We start from the raw sequence: 21,206 nt of genomic DNA, 5'->3' as shown, positions 1-21,206 counted from the left end.
GCCATGCAAATATCAACCCCAAAGCTCTCGATGGCCAAATCACCATTCTCATCCCCCTATGGCCTTTTCCCTAAATTTTAGAACATACAACTTACTGAATGATATTTATGTGGCTTTGTCAAAACAATCCTTTCACTCTTGTCCACCTTTTAGCCGATTGACGAAAGAAATACCTACCTACTTATACATTTAAAAGGAAAAAACGTTAAATTTGAAAAATTGAGTGCGGTTTTACTGCCGAATGTGTAGTTTTAGGACACCCTTTGTGTATCGATACGTGTAAAGGTTTTTGATATCGTAGGTACAATATGGCACATAAATTGTAGCAAAAGTGTGCCGAATATGCGTATGCGTATACGAGTAGCCCATGGTAACCACTTCCGCTCCGCCCCGTCACATATTTCATACGGCGAATAAAAAAAAATAAAAACTATAACGTCGACCATTCCAGCCACCAAATAGCCAGTAAGTTAGTGTACCTATAGTATACCTGCAGGTACACTAGGTATATAGGTACAGCAACAGTATAAAATAGCATGTACATTGTACAGCATTTCGACGTATAGGCTACTTCTACTTTCTGTTACCTATATATTGTCGTTTAATAGTAAGGGAGGTTAAACCGCAAACACGAGTAACGTGTACAATATCGCGCTACACACAGCAACTTTTCATTATTGTTGTGCCCTTTGCGGTATTTTGAATATGTATTTCGCGACCGACAGACCGATGGTGAGCGTGAGCGCGAACCCAAAACCCTCTGCGTGCGTGCTGGCCGTGGCATTGTAGCGGGCGCGGGCGCGGATAGTGGCAGCGCTATCGCTTTTATTATCGTACAGCTTACAGCGAGACGCGATAAAATCTCACTAACCCTGTGTGCGTGCGTACGTATTTTTTTTTTTCGAAAAAGAAAAAAAAAACAGTTGAAACAAAAAAATTACTCATTAATTTATCGGCAAGCAATGGCGCAGTGGGTACATATGCTTAATATAACGACAGGATGTATACTCCCGTCTCGATCCCGCTACGTCGTCGCATACAGTTTACCTACTTTTTTCTCTATTTTGTATTTCGTATTTAAAGCCTACGCATTATTACAAGGCATACAGGTATAACGAATAATAGGTAAATTGGTGCTGTATAATGTGATGTGTAGAAAATGAAATCAAATGTCTCGTGTCCCATAATAGTGACACGAAATTGGTCGGTCCACTCGTGTAATTTTTTTTCAAATTTACTGGTAGTAAAATTGCACGAATTGGAAAGCTAAATGCAAAGAATATATAAAAATACATCATCAGCCATAATTTCAGAAGCATTGGTGCATTATTAAAATATTTACAAATCGAATTCTCGAGTTTTCAAAACGAAAAAAAAAAATACACACACTCACAGAAAAAAGAATAGAAATGAAGTAGGTATTAGGGTGTACTTACCTTATCTATATTGAGAGATTTTTTTTTCGCTCCCACCTTCTAAAGTTGTTACTTCGATTGAGAAAATAGGCCCAGATGAATCCTGAAATGCGATGTAAAAATGCGTTTGATATTTTGAGTTAGATCAACACAAGTTTCATTTTGACTCACCGTTCGCCTCCCAGCCTTTTAAAACCATTTCGGAGATGATGTGTTTATTTGTTTGATTTCACTTACTCCAAATCCGAAAAAGCAAAAAATCTTATTGGGTCAATTTTTGAACTGAAGGGTCATTCCATGTCAACTCAACCAACGTTTTGGGTCATGTCCTTCGATTTTGCTCAAATTTCTTTTACAATATCTACCCACCCAGTAAGTAAGAAAGCCGCAATCAGTTTGGTCCCAGCCCCCTCAGAGGGCGGGTGGGGGGGCTTCCATTATTTTCACATTGTCTCGAGGTACTCAACTTCAGCAGCCCATTCCTCCAAAACTATGATACTTTGATCAAAACTGATTTCACAGTTCAAAAGAACATTGAATTTTAAACTTTTTAAGTATTTTGAAATTTTCAAAAGTTGAAAGTTGAACTTTCAATTTGAAAGTTCAAATTTCCAAATGGCGCTGTAAGTGAGAGCTACCATTTAAAATTTTGAAAAAATTTTCATAGATGTACATTTTGATACTTTTTCGAAATATTTAGGTTTCGTAATGGGACTCTTGACGGAAAGGGAGCACCCCCACCACCAATTTTGGGTGAAACTTTCAAAAGAAAATCTGGGGCATGTGATATATTGAATTTTATGTTTTCGGTGACGCTGAACACGAATATGACGTCAGATTTTTGATTGGACCCCATCCACGGCCCCCAGCACCTCTCCAAAGGGGGTGACCCCCCCAAAAATGGTTACATTCGTGTGACACATGCAAAGGTAAAAATCCAAAAAAATTGTTTGGGGCCGTGGATGGGGTACAATCAAAAATCTGACGTCATATTCGTGTTCAGCGTCGCCGAAAACATACAGTTCGATGTATCACATGCCCCAAATTTTCTTTTAAAAGTTTCACCCAAAATTGAGAGTGGGGGTGCTCCCCCTCCGCCAAGAGTCCCATCTCGAAACCTAAATATTTCGAAAAAGTATCAAAATGTACATCTATGAAAATTTTTTCAAAATTTTAAATGGTAGCTTCCACTTACAGCGTCATTTTGAAATTTGAACTTTCAAATTGAAAGTTCAACTTTCAACTTTTGTAAATTTCAAAATACTTGAAAAGTTTAAAATTCAATGCCCTTTCGAACTGTGAAATAAGTTTTGATCAAAGTATCATAGTTTCGGAGGAATGGGCTGCTGAAGTTGAGTACCTCGAGACAATGTGAAAATAATAGAAGCCCCCCACCCGCCCCCTGAGGGGGCTGGGACCAAACAGATTTCGGCTTTCTTACTTACTGGGTGGGTAGATGTTGTAAAAAAAATTTGAGCGAAATCGAAAGACATGACTTTCAAAATCGCCTTTTTTTGGTTGAGTTGACATGGAATGACCCTGATGTGGTTTTATTCGACGTAATGAATTGGTGAAAGCATACTTTGGATAAACACCTCACCCCTTATTGGGCAACATTTTCACTTTTGGATGAACACATTGGTTGTTGAGCTTTCATGAAATTAAATCAGGAAAGGAGAGGTCAGGGTGAACCAGGGCGTGTTTTTTGTTTCACAAAGGAGGAGTCCCGATAAGACCATTTTTTGGCCTCACGACAGTTATCGACTGGACCACTCTTAAAATACTGTAATAAATATCTAAAATACGAATCGGTGGTTGGTTAACCCAAAATGACCATTTTTTTGGGCTCCAGGGGTTCCCAAAATTGTGAGTATAAAAAGAATTTTAGGAACCACTGAAAATTATTTTCAAAAACTTTGTTAGCGTACCTAAAATATCTGTTTGAACTTGATGAACGTTATGCGAGATGATTTTCCTATTTTCGACCCTCGTGGGCAGAAATTGGAGGGGGGGGGTGATTTTTGGAAAATTTTGGAACCACCATTTTGAACCTACCCCTTTGAGTCCCTCTAAAAAGCTTTTTACAGTTTATTAGTATCTGAAAGACCTTCATGCGGCCAAATTTTGAGCTTAATAAAATTTTCCGCTGGGACTCAAAAATCCAGTTTTCCACTTTTTCGAAATTTTAGGAACCCCTGGAAAACTAGAAATCTGCGATTTGCGCCAAACGCAACGTTTTGAGCTATATATATATTCAATTATCTTGATGAAAAAAAGTTTAATTAGGCTCCCTGTATATTCAAAATTTTGAACCCCTTTTTTTAGAGTCCCCTGTAAAAGTAAATTTTTTCAAATGAATTGAAGAATTTATATTATTTGAACCACACTGGCAAGTGCTCGATATTTTTTCATTTGATTTTTCCTGTAACTTTCAAAATGAAGCTTTTTTGGACCAATTTTTTTGATCAATGTTTTTTAGGAACTTCCCCTTCTTCAAAAAATGTAAAAAATAATACATAACCAAGTCCTGAACTGAATAGGTACTAAAATTTTATTTCATATCTTTTACCGACTTTTCTTAAGAAAAGTGGAGTACTGTATTTGTTGCGATGGTGGAAGTTGGGTCGGGGAGTGACTTTTCTTTACGTTTTGAGGGTCTGGGATCACGATACGACCATTCCCGAAAATTCAGGTTTCCTTATATAAGGTTTATATATATATAGATATATCAATATCTACTTTTGTAACGTTATGGCACCATTTAGTTGAACGTTGTTGTGGCACCAGGTAGCAAGTGAAGAAAACTTATAGTCATTTACGCGAGCGTTTTTCTGGCAACGGTTTATTTATTAATAAAAACCAACTGGTGCCTCTATATGTATTATATGAGTATAGAGTGATGATTAAGGGTATAAGCAATAGCGCCATATAATCGAAACATTTTACAACGAATTTTTACAAAAGAATACATCGAAAACCAATGAGACCTGAAAATGGTGCCACAACGTCTGTTGACTATATAATTTTTCCAATATATTAAAAGGGACTTTTAAATGTCGTTGTGGCACCATTACAAAAATTTGCCTAACGACCCCTGGCAGTGCCCTGATGACATTCCACACGATTTTAAATAAAATACGTTGTGGCACCATTTGGTGGTGCCACAACGTAAATTTTGGTGCCTGAACGTGTGTAAAGTATATAAAATGGTGCCACAAGTACATCAATTATGAGTATATATATATAAGTTTTTTTTGGTTTTTTCGATATAACTCAAAAGCTGTAAACTTTTGGATCGTGGTGATAATTTTGGTTTGTAGGGACGGTAAAGGCCTAGTTGTATGCAAAGTTTCATCAAAATTGGTTCAGCCGTTTTCTAGATATTGAATTTTGAAAAATTGTGAAAAAAAAGTTTAAAGTTCAATAACCTCGAAAACTTTGAACTTTTGGAGCATGATGGTTATGTCAAAAAATCGGGCTTGTAACCTAGTTATAAGATTATAAATTTGATCAAAATCGGTTCAGCCGTTCCTGAGAAATTTAATTTTTAATGAATTTTGTGCAAAGTCACCCTGCAAATTTTGTCGCTCGATAAACGCTGAAGCTGCGAACTTTTGAAACATGCTGATGATGACAAAATGTTAGGCAAGTATCCAACGGGTGAAAATTTAAATTTCATCAAAATCGGTTAAGCTGTTCTTGAGTAATTAATTTTTAAAGTTGATGATTTTTTCAATGTGCCATTTTACCAAATAAAATTATCGATTTTCGTATTATTTCGAAATTCGAATATTCGCGGATGAATTTTTGGAAATTCGAGTTCGACAAAAAATCGAGGATATTTTTATTGATACAATGTACGTTTAAACGATACGTTTATCGATCAATTTCACGAAAATAGAAATGAAAATTTATCGAATTTCTTATTTCAAATAGGTAGTCAACATGTATACCTTTTAAAATTGCATTTTGGAAAAGTACAACGGTGGACCTGTGGCGAAGGAGTTGGCTTGATGAGCGGGTGGTACACGGTTCAAATCTTACCCCAGGAGCAAATTTTTTTAAAAATTTTTTTAACGATTTTTGACAGAAAATGTTGGAATTTATCGATTTTTTTATTTCGAATGTACGCGGATCAATTTTGGACTCGATAATTACTCGATATATTCGCGAATAATTAACCAAAAATTAATTAAATGGATTTTTGACAGAAAATGTTGAAATTTATCGATTTTCTTATTTCGAATTCGTTCCTGTATAATTTACCAAAAATTAATCGAATAATTCGATTCGTTCGCGAATGATTCATGAAAAATTAATACATGAATGATTCATTGGCAATTGATTAACAGACCCGTCAATTCGTTCGTGAACAATTCAACGAAAATAAATTGAATAAATCGAGTCGTTCGCGAATGATTTACGAAAAATAATTCAATGAATCGAGTCATTCGCGACTAATTTATCAACTATATTCGTTCGCGAATGATTTACTAACAATTGATAAATTCGTTCGTGAATGATTTACCAAAAATTAATCATATGAATTGATTCGTTCGCGAATAATTCACAAAAAATAATTCAATTCGTTCGTGAATGATTCACCAAAAATGGAGTGAATGAATCGATTCGTTCGCGAACGAGTCACTTATACGAATCTATTCGTTCGCGAATGATACATTAAAAATTGAGTGAATGAATCGATTCGTTCGTGAACGAGTCACTCATACGAATCAATTCGTTCGCGAATGATTCATCAAAAATTGAGTAAATGAATCGATTCGTTCGCGAACGAGTCACTTATACGAATCAATTCGTTCGCGAATGATTCAGTAACTATTGATTAACTCGTTCGCGAGTGATTCACCTAGAAATGAATCAATTTGTTCAATCCCCGATCGTTTGTAAATGATTCTATTCGATTGTAAACAAATCAATTGCTGTACAAGTGTTTTAAAAAAAAAACGAATCAATTCGTTTGTAAAATATTTTTATTTAGAGAAAAGTCGGTATTCTCACGCTTAATGCGTGAGTGTTTTTTCTGTTGTTTTTTTTATTAATTAATGCATTCATTCATTCATTTTGTTCGCCCACTCTTTCCAACTTTCAGTCTTTCATCTTTTTGTCTTTTTGTCTGTTTGCCATGCTTTTGTAGTTTTTGTTGTCTTTTTGTAGTCTTTTCATTGTCTTTTCATCTTTTTGTCGTCTTTTTGTATTTTCGTTGTCTTTTTGTCTTTTTGTCATCTCCTCGTCTTCTTGCCATCTTTTCACCTTTTTGTTGTCCTTTCATCTTTTTGTCATCTTTTTGTTTCTTCTTATCATCTTTTTGTCTTGTTGTTGTGTTTTCTCCTTTTTGTCATCTTTTCATCTTTTTGTCGTATTTTTGTTGTCTTTTTGTCATATTTTTGTTGTCTTTTTGTCATCTTCTCGTCGCCTTTTTGTCTTTTCATCTTTTTGTCATGTTTTGTCTTTTTGTCATCTTTTTGTCTTTTCATCGTCTTTTCATCTTCTCGTTGTCTTTTCACCTTTTTGTTGTCTTTTTGTTCTCTTGTCATCTTTTCTCCTTTTTGTCATCTTTTCTCCTTTTTCTTGTCTTTTCATATTTTTGTCGTCTTTTCGTTGTCTTTCTGTCGTCTTTTCCTTGTCTTTTTGTCGTCTTCTCATCGTTTTGTTGTTTTTTTGTCTTTTTGTCTTTTCATATTTTTGTCGTCTTTTTGTCTTTTCATTGTCTTTTCATCTTCTTGTCGGCTTTTCACCTTTTTGTCGTTTTTTCATCGTCTTTTTGTCATCTTTCTGTCTTTAAAGTCTTCTTGTCGTCAATTCGTCTTCTCATTGCCTTTTTGTCATCTTTTTGTCTTTTCATCATCTTTGCATCTTCTCGTTGTCTTTTCTCCTTTTTGTCGTCTTTTCTCCTTTTTCTTGTCTTTTCATCTTTTTGTCGTCTTTTCTCCTTTTTGTCGTCTTTTCTCCTTTTTCTTGTCTTTTCATCTTTTTGTTGTCTTTTTGTTGTCTTTCTGTTGTCTTTTCCTTGTCTTTTTGTCGTCTTCTCATCTTTTCGTTGCTTTTTTGTCTTTTTGTCTTTTCATATTTTTGTCGTCTTTTTGTCTTTTCATTGTCTTTTCATCTTCTTGTCGGCTTTTCACCTTTTTGTCGGCTTTTCACCTTTTTGTCGTTTTTTCATCATCTTTTTGTCATCTTTCTGTCTTTAAAGTCTTCTTGTCGTCAATTCGTCTTCTCATTGTCTTTTTGTCATCTTTTTGTTGTCTTGTTGTCTTTTCGTCTTTAATCAGACAATTGTAGTCACCCCTCCTTAAGTTTCTAAAAATAATACCTATATTTCATAATTTCAAGTCACATATTCTGATTATCAAGATTTGTTGTATCTGAATGAATTGAATTGGCCAAAACTCTTTCTTGGGATATCAAGAGATTGATTTCAATACTTACTAAGTAATCAATCACTTTCAGGGTTGATGGCCTATATTGACATAATAAAAATGAAACATCAAATAAGTACCTAAGGTGTTTTTTTTTCTAAAAGAAAAGTCATTTAAAAGAAATCTGTGAGATTGCTGAATTAAAAAACAAAAAAAAATACCAGTTTGTTCAATTTTTTGATTTTTTCCAACTTTGGAGGTCTCTACATCATACATTTGGGAGTTTTTTTGAAAAAAGAATTGTTTGTAAGCACATGGCGTTTCCAGGGGACACGCAGTGCATGCTTGAAAAAATTTCAAAAATATTGAAAAATTGCTATAAGAACTGAAAAAAATTAAAGAATTTGAAGGGAAAAATAAATTTTGACGAAACAAAGAAAATTTTTAAGCAATTTTGTAAGAAGCAGGACTTTTGTTGGACATACTTTGAAACAAAAAAAAATGACCTTTTAGGCATGCGAAGCAGAAATTAATGCTTTGTGGACGTTTTGGAAAAAAGTGAAAATTTCTGATAAGTTTTACGACCATTTGACTACTTTTATCAAAAAATTACTACCTGAGAAATTTGATGAAAAAACACCACAACTTTTTGTCAACTCGACGAAAATTGTCTCTCTCTCTGACAATTTTGGCGAAAGCAGTGATTTTTTTGGGCAATCTTGGCAAGAACAGGACTGTTTGACTATTTCTGACACTTTCTCTCTTGGGCAAATTTGACAGAAAAAAAAAGTAAAAACAGAACCTTACCTTATACGTATGAGCAAATTAGTCAAAAACTCGGAATTCTAGAACAAAAAATGGACTTTTTAAACAGATAGGTAAGGCGAAAATCATTTTTTTTTTGTAGTTTGTGGTGAGGAGGGGGACACAAAAAATTATGGACTTACAATTTCAAAAATTAGCGTACTCCCAAAAAAAGACTGAAAAGAACCCTGTTTAGAAGTATTCTGCTCAGAGATGAAAAATTTGCAAATAATTTGTACCTGCAGACAACAATTTTACATCTTTTAAAATATTTTTCAACTTCAGTGTCTTTATACAAGAGGGGACGAACGCCATTTGGAGGACCAAGGGAGGGGTTTTCTTGAAAATGTACTCATTAATTTTCTATATTATTTTTTCTTTAATTTTTCGCCTTGTTTAAAACAATTTTAAATTAATATTCTTGAACGTTTGTTGAATTTCTTACAGCTCGCTAGCCGAAGGCATTCCGATGGACCATCCGCATTTGGTGTTCTTATTTTTCATGTGCCAATTATTTTTACGTGAGCTTGCAAAATGTAGCCGACTCGTACAGCTGATTCCAATGGATATGTCCGGTTATTTTGGTAAGTACTCGTATTTATTTAGGTACCTACTTTTGCTAACCTGTGAAAATTTCAATTTGATGTTTAAAGTTAACATTTCGTTTTCTTCGGATAGAAAATCGTGCCGGGCCATCCAACATAGGCAATGTGATAAGCCAAATTTTACTATGTAAACAAATTGCTCCTGATTTCAATCAAGAAGAAATTTGCAGCATAGCCAAAGATTCCCAAGAGTTGACCAGAATTATACAAGAAATACAAGAATTTCTTCCGCAGCAAGACTTGAACGCTGGTAATGTCACATTTCGTTCTGTATTTACCTATTTCAAAATAAGAAAATATTTTTCAAAAGTCATCCCCTGAATATCTCCATCTATAATATTTTCGTTCTCTTTTTCAGAAAAAGGATCGGCCCTAGTATTGGAAGAAGGCGCCAGTAAATGGACACGCAAAAAAAGACGAAACTCGATATACAATAACGTCGGATCATTTTGCTGCTTCTGTCGACCAAACTATCTGTGATTTACGAGCAACTACATACATACGACTACGACTATACGAGTGATTCGACATTTCCATTCCACATCCCATCGCTACATTATACTTACGTTCTGTGCGACAAACGAAAAGCAAAACTACGTATACACAAAACGCGAAGGTAGAACTTTACATTTACATACTTCAACTTTACTATACTTATTCGTAAACTTATTCCGATGAAGGGGATAAAAACAAAAAAACAAAAACAAAAAACCAACGAAAAAAAGAAAAACGTAAAAAAGGGTACTTTTTATAAATCGTATGTTTAAGTATAACTTTTAGCCTACGTAGATATTTTACAAATGTTATAAGTACGTAAATTCGTAGTGGTAACAGTTACTCTCGTTTACGTAAGTTAATTTTATTACGCTGTTTATACTGTACCTAGAGCCATTTACCTATACCTACCTACATACCTACCTACTGGTATTGTACAGATGCTTCGAAGAACTTTTCTTTCAATGAAATATGAAGATATAATTTTCATCAATCTGCAACTCTAAAACCATGATAAAGTATTGAATTTTCTCAAAATTTAATTTTTTCCAGTTTGAGACTTATTATGGAACGTAGGAGTCTCCTATCGAAGAAACAAGTCGAAATTCGAAATTAATTAGCGCCTTTAAAAATCCAGAAAATCATAGGTCACTTGAATTTTCGAATTTTTTTTTGTACATTTGAGAGTCGGTGTGGGTCTTTAAAGGCTCAAATTCATAGAAAAAAATCGACATTTGAAGAGTGATATTCCAAAACTCGCTTTGTCCATTTTCACAACTTTTCAGGAGAGAGGAAAAACAGTTTCCCTTTAAACGGGTAAATTGGCTTTTTAGGCGAGTTTAGCACTTTATTTGGGTGGATTTATGATGTAGGAGTGTAGGTATACATTTCATCCACTAAATACTGCTGAAAAAAATTTCAATAAAAGTGGACAAAGCGCGTTTTGGAACATTATTTTTTTTTAAAGTTTTAGTGAATTGGCTATTTAGGTGAGTTTAAAACCTCATTTTGGTAGGTTGATGATGTAGGAATGTGAGTTAATACTTCATCTACCAGGTACCACTGAAAACCCAACTTTGATAAAAATGGACAAAGCGAGTTTTGGAATATCACTCTTCATTTGCTCTTCAAAAAAATTTTTAAAAATGAAATTTTTCAATTTTTTTTTAATTTTATGAGCTTATTGTGAGGCTTTATTGAAAACTCGTATTCAAGAAATAACTCGAAATTCGAAATCAGCGATCGAAAAGATTCATTAAAACTCAGATTTCTCAAATATTTCATTTTTATTTCGAAATTCAGAAGCTCAGTGTGACTTCCAGTAGATTAAAATAAAAAAATTGAGTTCAAAAACATAAAAAAACGTGTATTTGAATTGGGTATTTATTCATTTTTTGAAGTTTGGGATTATCGTGATCATCAGAAGACACAAATAAAAAAATTGAGTTGAAATTTGAAATCAGTACTTCTAAAAAGCCATTAAAAAACAACCTCAAGGAGAAGAAATTGAATCTGATCAGGCTTCAACTGATCTAATCTGATTAAAACTCTCTGATTTGATTAGAAATTGCCATATCTAATTGGGCCAAAGAATGTACGGATCTGATCAAATCAATCACGTATGATTAGATCTGTTCAGATCTGATGAGGTCCAATCGGATCTCCTCTCTTTCATCTGGTCAAATCTGAACATTATGCTGAATTCGATCAAAACTTTCATCTGACCAAGTCAAAGTCGATTCATGGAATATCCGGATCTGATGAGATCTGATCAGGTCTGATCAATCAGATCTATTCATATCTGGTCAGATCCAATCAAATCTCCTCAATTTCAGCTGGCCAAGTCTAAAAATAATAAATCCGATCAAAACTTGGATCTGACGAGGTCAAATTAAATCCATGAAACATCCGGATCTGATCAGATCTGATGTGGTCTTATCTGGTCTCATCAATCAGGAATGATCGGATCTGTTCAAATCTTCTCAAGTCCAATCAAGTTTCCCTTATTGGATCTGATCAGAAAATCCGATTAAAACCTCGATCTGTCCAAGTGAAATTGGATCCATGGAATATTCTGATCTGATCAGGATCCGATCTGGTCCGACATGATCTGATAAAATCTGTACTGATGTGATCAGATCCAATCAAATTTCCCCAATTTAAGCTGATCAAGCCTAAAAAGAATAAATCTGATCAAATCTAGGATCTGACGAGGTCAAATTAAATCCATGGAACATCCGGATATGATCAGATCTGGTCTGGTCTCATCAATCAGGTATGATCGGATCTGTTCAAATCTTCTCAAGTCCAATCAAGTTTCCCTTATTGGATCTGATCAGCTAATCCGATCGAAACCACGATCTGACTAAGTGAAATCGGATCCATGGAATGTTCTGATCTGATCAGCATCTGATCTGGTCTGGCATGATCAGATCCAATCAAATTTCCCCAATTTCAGCTGATCAAGTCTAAAAATAATAAATCAGATCAACACATGGATCTGACAAGGTCAAATTTAATCCATAGAACATCTGGACCTGATCAGAATTGATCAGATCTGATCAGATCTGAGCTGGTCTCATCAATCAGGTATAATCGGATCTGTTCAAATCTCAGAGTACAGTCAAGTTTCCCTTATTGGATCTGATCAGCTAATCCGATCAAAACCTCGATCTGACTATAAGTGAAATTGGATCCATAGAATGTTCTGATCTGATCAGGATCTGATCTGGTCCGGCATGATCAGATCCGATCAAATTTCCCCAATTTCAGCTGATCAAGTCTAAAAATAATAAATCAGATCAAAACATGGATCTGACAAGGTCAAATTGAATCCATAGAACATCTGAATCTGATCAGATTTGATTAGATCTAATCAGATCTGAGCTGGTCTCATCAATCAGGTATAATCGGATCGGTTCAAATCATCTCAAAGCCCAATCAAGTTTCCCTTATTGGATCTGATCAGCTAATCCGATCAAAACCTCGATCTGACTAAGTGGAATTGGATCCATGGAATATTCTGATCTGATCAGGATCCGATCTGGTCTGACATGATCTGATAAAATCTGTACAGATATGATCAGATCTAATCAAATTCCCCCAATTTCAGCTGATCAAGCCTAAGAATAAATCCTATCAAAACTTGGATCTGACGAGGTCAAATTAAATCCATAGAACATCCGGATCTGATCTAGTCTCTGGTCTTATTTTTCATGTATGATCGGATATGTTCAAATCTTCTCAAGTCCAATCAAGTTTCCCTAATTGGATCTGATCAGCTAATCCGATCAAAACCTCGATATGAGTAAGTGAAATTGGATCCATAGAATGTTCTGATCTGATCGGATCATGTATCTGATCTGATCGGATCGTGTATCTGATCGGATCTGATCATGTATCTGATCTGATCTGATCTGACATGATCTGATAAAATCTGTACTGATGTGATCAGATCCAATCAGGACGTCTTTATCGGATCTGACCCGGTATGAATAAATCGAATCCGATCAGAACTTCGATCTGACTAGGTAAAATTATTGGATACATGGAATATTCGAATCTGATCAGATCTGACATAGTCTGAGTCTGATCAATGAAGTCTGATCAAATCTCTTCAGATGTGATCAGATCCAATCAGGTTTCCCTATTGGATCTGATCGAGTCTCAACAGATCTTTTTTAATCAAATCGTTCTGATGACCAGAACAAATTGGATCTATGGAATATTCGAATCTTATCAGATCTAGTCAGATACAATCAGGTCTCTCCTATTGAATCTGACCAAGTTTGGACAGTTCTAATCTGATCAAAATTCTGATCAAACCAAATAAAATTGAACCCATTCGGATTCTTCTTCTAAATTTGGTAGTTTTTATGGGATTTAGTGGACTCATAATAAACATCAAAAAATGGAGTTGAAGTTTAAACTCTCCAAAAATCCAGCAGCTCAGGGGCACTCGATTTTCATTGGAGGGGAGAGGGGGATTGATTTGTAATCCTAATGGTCGAACTTATGAGACTTGTATCGAATAAATGACTTGAAATTTGAAATTAAGCACTTCAAAAAAGTCAATAACTCGTAGGTCACTCAAATTCTTCATTTTTTTTTTTTTTGAAATTCATGATTGTACTTTTTGGAGCTTAGTGTGTTCGTATCAAAACATTGAGACAAAATTCAAAGTCAGCGCTCCCAAAAACTTGGCCAATTATGAGTCTTCCAAATTTTTCAATTTTTTAAAGATTTTTGAGCTTAGTCTAACTTTTGAGAGGTTCGTATCAAAAGAATAATTTGAAATCAAAACTTCCAAAACCCTGATAACAAACCATAAGTCACTCTTTGTCATTTTTTTCCAAATTTGCGGATTCATTGCGGAGGTCAGGGGGCCCAAATCAAAAAATTAAGTCAAAATTCGAACTCAGTGTTGACAAAATCATAATAAACGATATGCCACATATTTTCATTTTTTTTTTCAAAATTTTCCTTAAAATTGGAAAGGGGGGGGGGCTTGACCTGAGATTCTTGAACGAAACTCAGACAGATCTAAATACGAGTTTAAAAAAATGTACATTGGTACGAAATTTTTTCCCAAATTTTTAATCGGTAACCCTCAGATTTGTCCTTTGATAAAAATTCAGCAATCCCAAAAAAAAATTCAAATACTCCAACTTCAACTGAATTCATTTTGCAGGTTTTTGCTTTGAAATTGATACGAAAAAAATAGAAAAATTGATGCATGGAGACCTTCACTTTTTACGAAGCTAGGGGGGAAGGGGGCCCGAAATGGTTTGTGGTAGTTTCTAACCCTATCCACCGACAGCGAACCCCATAAAAAAATTCCGAACAAAATTGCAAGTCCTCAGGCCAAAAAAAAGTGTTTGTGAAAAAATTACTCGAAAGAAGAAAAGAGGAAACTGAAAGGGATGAAAAATGCACGGAAAGGGAGGGTTGACAAGAGGGGGAAGCAAGGACCGTCACAGACTCTCAAATGACCTCGTTAAAGTACGTTTTTACCGTCTATATTCAGAATATCGTAGGCTAAAAAACAATAATTCGTATTTACGGCGAACTGAGTAGGCAATTTATTCTACATCACTTGTTCGTATTTACGGCGAACTGGGTAGGCAACTTATTTCACATCATTTTTTTATAATGGGTTTCTAATACTGTAACGATAAATTAAATTAAATTTCATCGTTTTTTCCCTCAATCTTTAAATGAAATTTAATTAACAATTTAATTCAATTTAAGCGAAATTTAGATGGATGGAGAACGTGAGCAAAGCTTGTTTCCAAATTCGATATGTTTTCTCACAGTATAGGTATAATTTTGGCAGAATAAATAGGTAATTTTGTAGTTTTTACTCGATCAGTTGACCAGAATAATCGATTATGTACGAATGGGATTATTGAAATGCTCTCAAAAATAGTCAATTCGTCAATTAACTCCTGTTCTACATAATCGCAGGTTTCGATTACCCATCAATTTACAATATATTTATAGCTTCATATCGACACTTTTCGACTTGAAAAATCCTTCATCAGTAATCAAATTTCGAACCTTCTTAAAACGAAATCTATAAAAACTTGGCATTGAACGTTTTTATTACAATTTCTAGCTAAAATTCATCGGCTCGAAATTCGTTGAAATAAAAGGCGGATCTTGTTGAAAAATTAATTCCCAAATAAAAATGTCCTTTTTACATTCTCTTACTCGTACTCGAAATACCAGTACAGTTGTCGAGAAATTCAATAAGTACAATAATTATTACAAACAATAAATTATTCGGATTTTAATTACTTCCAGAACACTAAAGATAATTAAATTCTGTAAGTGCCTAACCTTTTTGCGAATATAAAATTCGAGTTATATCTCTCCTACAAGATCCATTATCCATTAATTAATATCCTTTTTTATTGCGACGAATCGGCCATGTTCCATACACGTTCAAGTACAGTATAATTACAGTGTTTATTACTCGTATGTTAAGTAAGTCAAATTTGATTTTATATTACTGTACGCGCGTCTAGGCGTACGTGTAGGCAATATATAGGTATTGTATTTACATTATATAGTTAAAAAAGTGATCGTTGTTATCTTCCTTTCTTGTTTAGGAATTATTTTTACCTATTGTTAAAGAAAACTTTAAAATGTATAAATGGGTATAGGTTACCTCGCCTTACCTACTTATATTCTCAATTAGACGAGCTAACGAGGCTATGAACGTGTTTATTTTGTTTTTTGTTTGTTTTACGTCTTTTTTTTATAAACGTATTAAACTTGATTATTGTACTTATATACTATACTGTATGTAGATTACGTAGTATCTTTTCTCTTGTTCTTTTTTTCCCCTCTTTTATTTCAAGTTTTTTTTTACATAGATTTCTTAAGTGTATATTAATTGTACTTTTCTCCCCCTCATATATATATTTTTTTGTTTACGTACCTATCGATAGGTAAAAGTACCTAAGTAGGTACTTTTTAGACAGTGATGGACGTGTTCGCGAACGGTTTACAGTTTGCGGGAGAATAAATCGAACCTTTCCCCTAATTTTTTTTTTGCCAAAAGTTTCTTTACACGTATAATACCTACTCGAGGTCTACAACACTTGGTTACCTATACTATGTACTTTTACAAGGTCCTAAATCAAGGCGAGGTTTTCCAACATTGTTTTTTCAACGAAGTAAAGAACGAAATTGGTAATAAAAGTTATTCAAGTGGAACGAATGGCCAAAAAAAAAACCTAAAGCGCCCATCACTGGTGCTATAGATAGGCGAGTAAGCATTAGGTATAGGTATTAGGTATACGAATCAGTTTAATGCACGAAAAGAATAGTGCACATTGATTTACAATAGTACAATAGGAATAATGTAGTTTGTATAATTTCAAAAAGAGTATAATGCGTTGCATACATTGAAATATTGCCCATTTTTGGGAAGCTCATTTACCTATAGATAAGTCTTATGTAGATAATTCCGATAGGAATTAGATCGAAGAAAAATTATTATAAGGAGTGAGGGGCAAACCATGAATTTTTAAAACTAAATTGAAAAAAAAATTCAACTGTTGGTAATAATTTTTTCAACTTGAAAGTCAATTTTGTTTACCTAAAAAGAGAGAATTGTCTAATTGCTTTCCTGGTCCAGTCTTTAAAAACAATACTAACCACTGCGTTTGCCTGCAGGCCTGCACTCTCACTCTTTTCTTAATTTCAATGGCTAATAAGTGCCTAGCGAAGCAGTAGTGGCAGCGAGAGCTGAAAAAGTACTCGTTAGAAAATTTATATAAATAGTTGAGGTGACATGTCAATTATGTTAGTGACCTATTCGATGTAAATTATTGGTTGAGGTATAATTTTTAGTGGAAACGGTGCAATTGAATTTGTTTAATTTATGAGTATAGGGCGGAGGAGCACAGCTTTCTAAGGTCAAAAAGCTTTAATTTGATTACTCAGCAAGGGGGGGATTGAATCTGATCAGATCAAGAAATTGATCGTAATTCGTGTCTGAGCAGATTTGATTTGGTATCCGCTTATCTGAACAAAAAAATTATTGGAATGGAAACTTACCTTGAAGAAATTCAAAAGATCTGATCAAACGGTTATTTAAACCTTTTGATCGCATCTAAAGTCTGAACTGATCTGATCACTTTCTTTTGGGTAGATATTGTGGTTTTAGATGTGCATTTGAAAAAAAAAAACTGTATCTGATCAGATCCAAACAGATCTAACACTTGGCTAACTTGGCTGATTAAATCTGGTCAGATTGAACCAGATCCAGGGAATACCTACTCAGATCTGGTCTGTTCTGATCAGAAAATATCATCACTTTCTACTGGGTGCTCAGATAAGCAAGCACATGCTCGAGAAAAATGATTGAATCAGATCGATATCTGGTCAGGTTTCAGTTGATCTGATCAATCGCATCCAATTGGATCTGATCACGATGAATGTGTGGATCTGATCTGATCCGATCATATTGTGATTTGATATAATCCAACAAATCTAATAAGATTTGATCAAATTAGTCAACTGTGACCTGATCACACTTAATCAGATCTGATCACATTTTCTCATCTGATCGGGTCTGAACAGATCCGATGATGTCAGAACTTTCTTATCTGATTACAATTAATCAGATCAGATCAGACCCGATGGATTGTGCGGATCTGATCTGATCTGATCTGATTATCATATTTGGTGGAGATTATATCAAACTGGTCAAACGTGATCTGCTCAGATCAGCTCAGATATGATCAGATCACATTTTTTTATAATATTGGATTAGAACAGATCTGTAATCCAATCACAACTCTCTTATTTCATTAAATCTGATCACATCAAATTGGATCGAATGAACGTATTGATGTTGATCTGATCTGATCATATTCTGATCTGATCTGACCATAGTCTGATCTGATCTGATCTGATCTGATCATAATCTGATCGTAGTCTGATCTGATCTGATCAAATTCTGATCTGATCTGATCAAATTCTGATCTTATCCGATCATAGTCTGGTCTGATCTGATCACATTCTGATCTGATCATATTCTGAACTGATCTGATCATATTCTGATCCGATCTGACCATAGTCTGATCCGATCTGACCATAGTCTAATCCGATCTGACCATAGTCTGATCCTATCTGACCATAGTCTGATCCGATCTGACCATAGTCTGATCCGATCTGACCATAGTCTGATCCGATCTGACCATAGTCTGATCTGATCTGATCATATTCTGATCTGATCTGATCATAGTCTGGTCTGATCTGATCTGATCATATTCTGATCAGATGTAATCCAACAAATCTAATCAAATTTATCAAATTGGTAGAATGAGAATGTGAGCTGGTCAGATTTAATCAGATATGATCACATTTCATCATCAGATTAGGCCTGAAGAAATCTAATCCAATGAACATACAAAGCTGATCTGATCTGATCTGTTATTACCATATCTTATCTGATGTAATGCGATGTGATCTGATCTGTTCTGATCCTATCTGATGTAATATGATCTGATAATATATAATCTGATTTGATGCGATTTCATCTGATCTGTTCTGATCTGATCTTATCTGATGTAATCTGATCTGATCTGATCTGATCTGATCTGATCATATTATGATTAAAAATAATCCAACAAATCTAAACCGATTTTTCAAATTGGTTGAATATGAGCTGATCAAATGTAATCAGATTTGATCACATTTCATCATCTGATCAGGCCGGAACAAATCTAATCCAATGAACAAGTGGATCTGATCTTACCTGGTCGGTCATGTTCTGATCTTATCATATCTTATCTGATGCAATCCGATCTGATCCATTCTAATTTGATCTGATTTGATCTGTTCTGTTCTGATCTTATCTAATGTAAGATGTAATATGAGCTGATCTGATGCGATCTGATCTGATCAGTCTGATGCAATATTATATAATCTGATGTACCTAACTGATGTGATCTGTTCTGATATTATTCGATGTAGTAAGATCTGATGATATATAATCTGATCTGATCTGATGCGATCTGAACTGATCTGATGCGATCTGATCTGATCTGATCTTATCTTATCTGATGTAATCTGATCTGATATTATATAATCTGATCTGATGCGATATGATCTGGTCTGATGCAATATTATATAATCTAATCTGATCTGATGCAATATTATATTATCCGATGTAGGTACCTAATCTGATGTGATCTGTTCTGATCTTATCTGATGTAATATGATCTGATAATATACAATCTTATCTGAGGCAATTTGATCTGATTTGATGCGATCTGATGTGACCTGATGTGATCTGATCTTATCTTATCAGATGTTATCTGATCTGATATTATATAATCTGACCTGATGCGATATGATCTGGTCTGATTTGATCTGATATGATGGATCTGATTTGATCTGATCTGATCTGTTCTGGTTCGATTTAATCTGATCTGATGCGATCAGGTCTGATTTGTTCTGATCTGATCTAATTTGATCTGATCTAATTTGATCTGATCTGATATGATCTATCTGATCTGATTTGCTCTAATCTGATCTGATTTGCTCTAATCTGATGTGATCTGATCTAGTCTGATCATATTCTGATCGCCAATTCAAGGAAGCCGAGAGGGGGAGTCTGAATTTAATCAGGGATAGGTAGACAAAAAAGCTATAAAATGAAATCATATTTTCAGTTTAGAAAACTGTACTTAATTCTAGTCTTATTTTAATCACCACCTTACGTGTCAAAAATTTCTGAACAACAGGTAAAGCTGGATAGGTTGATTGTAACTCAAAAATCATTTTTCAGTAAAAAAATCTAATTTTAGATGGGGCACTTCTGGCCAATATTGTAGGTCTCAAAGTTCATTTTTTGGAGTTTTGGGCTATGTTTGAAAATCAAGGGTCCAAAGGGCCAAAAAACTGAAAAATCCAAATTTTACCCAATTCAGCCAGAATACTGAAAATTTAGTGGTAGTCTATTTTTGACCTGGAAAATTGATTGGAAACAGTTTCGAGCCATTTTGAGGAGCTTAGGTCGAGCCTCTAAAAAATTTTTAAAATCAAAATTTCTACAAAATTTTACCTACCCAATTAAATTTGAAATTTAGTTTATGCTTTATTTTCGACATTTTGAGATGACTGGAGGGGCATCTGTGCGTGCCAAAATTCATTTAAACAACGTTTGAGGCATTCTTTTTTCAAAAACTGAAATTTCCAAAATTCCTCTGGAAGCTCCCGAAGAAAAAGATAACGGTTTCATTTCAATTTTTTCTGGGCTGAATGGCGAAATACTTTTTTCTATCACATACAATTTTACTATAGAGTTTATTCATTCTAGAAAACATTTCAAGTTCTGTCTCTACTGTTTGGGATTAGAATTCAAAACTTTTTTTTTGCAGCTGTCAGTGAACTAATAATTATTTAAGTGCATACTTACTTGCCCCATAAAAATTGAGTGCTCACCCAAGTTTAGAACTCGGGGTTTCGAATGCGTTTCTACGTATTGCAATTATACACGTAGATAAAATGTATTATTACTTATACGTGTGCCAGAAATTACTTCTACGTACTCACTTTAGGAGTGTAGGTTACTCGAGTCAATACTTTCGCATTGCATAGTTGAAATTACCTAATTTGTAAGCTGCTGTACGCATTAGACGAGTATGCATTATATAGGTACATACTTGTAGCTCACATAAGTACAAGTGTAAGTTACTTGTATGTTTTGTTTTGTTGTTTTGTTATGTTATGTTACGTTATGTTATGTTGTATTGTGTTATGTTGAAAATCTCAGCGTGTACAGGGACCAAAAAACGACATCTGACACCAATTTAAATATGCAATTACGTTTTTCTTATATTCTTGTTTCGTTTATTCATTTGTATACATACAATAATATTCGTATAAGTAAAAATAAAAATTTAAAACATGAAAAATGATCAATGTCTAGTTTCCATTATTTTCACTGATTTGTGTAGGTACATACTTTGAGGGATTTGAATGTGATC

General features: G+C 34.3%; 1 protein-coding gene across 1 annotated transcript in view; it reads left to right on the top strand.

Annotated features, from left to right (window-relative positions):
• Window positions 1-21,141, top strand: part of LOC135845226 (regulator of G-protein signaling 7-binding protein-like) — a 40,783-nt gene extending 19,642 nt beyond the window's left edge. The window contains exons 4-6 of the mRNA XM_065363690.1: window positions 9,044-9,180; window positions 9,275-9,451; window positions 9,560-21,141. Of these exons, the coding sequence (XP_065219762.1) occupies window positions 9,044-9,180; window positions 9,275-9,451; window positions 9,560-9,681 (436 nt within the window). The 3' untranslated portion in view covers window positions 9,682-21,141. The remainder of the gene's footprint in view (window positions 1-9,043; window positions 9,181-9,274; window positions 9,452-9,559) is intronic.
• Window positions 21,142-21,206: the final 65 nt, after the last annotated feature.

Source organism: Planococcus citri, chromosome 4 (genome assembly GCF_950023065.1).
Source record: "Planococcus citri chromosome 4, ihPlaCitr1.1, whole genome shotgun sequence".
Classification (NCBI taxonomy): Eukaryota; Metazoa; Arthropoda; class Insecta; order Hemiptera; family Pseudococcidae; genus Planococcus; species Planococcus citri.
Note: the sequence above shows the minus strand (reverse complement) of the source record. Positions and strands in the feature narration are given on the sequence as shown.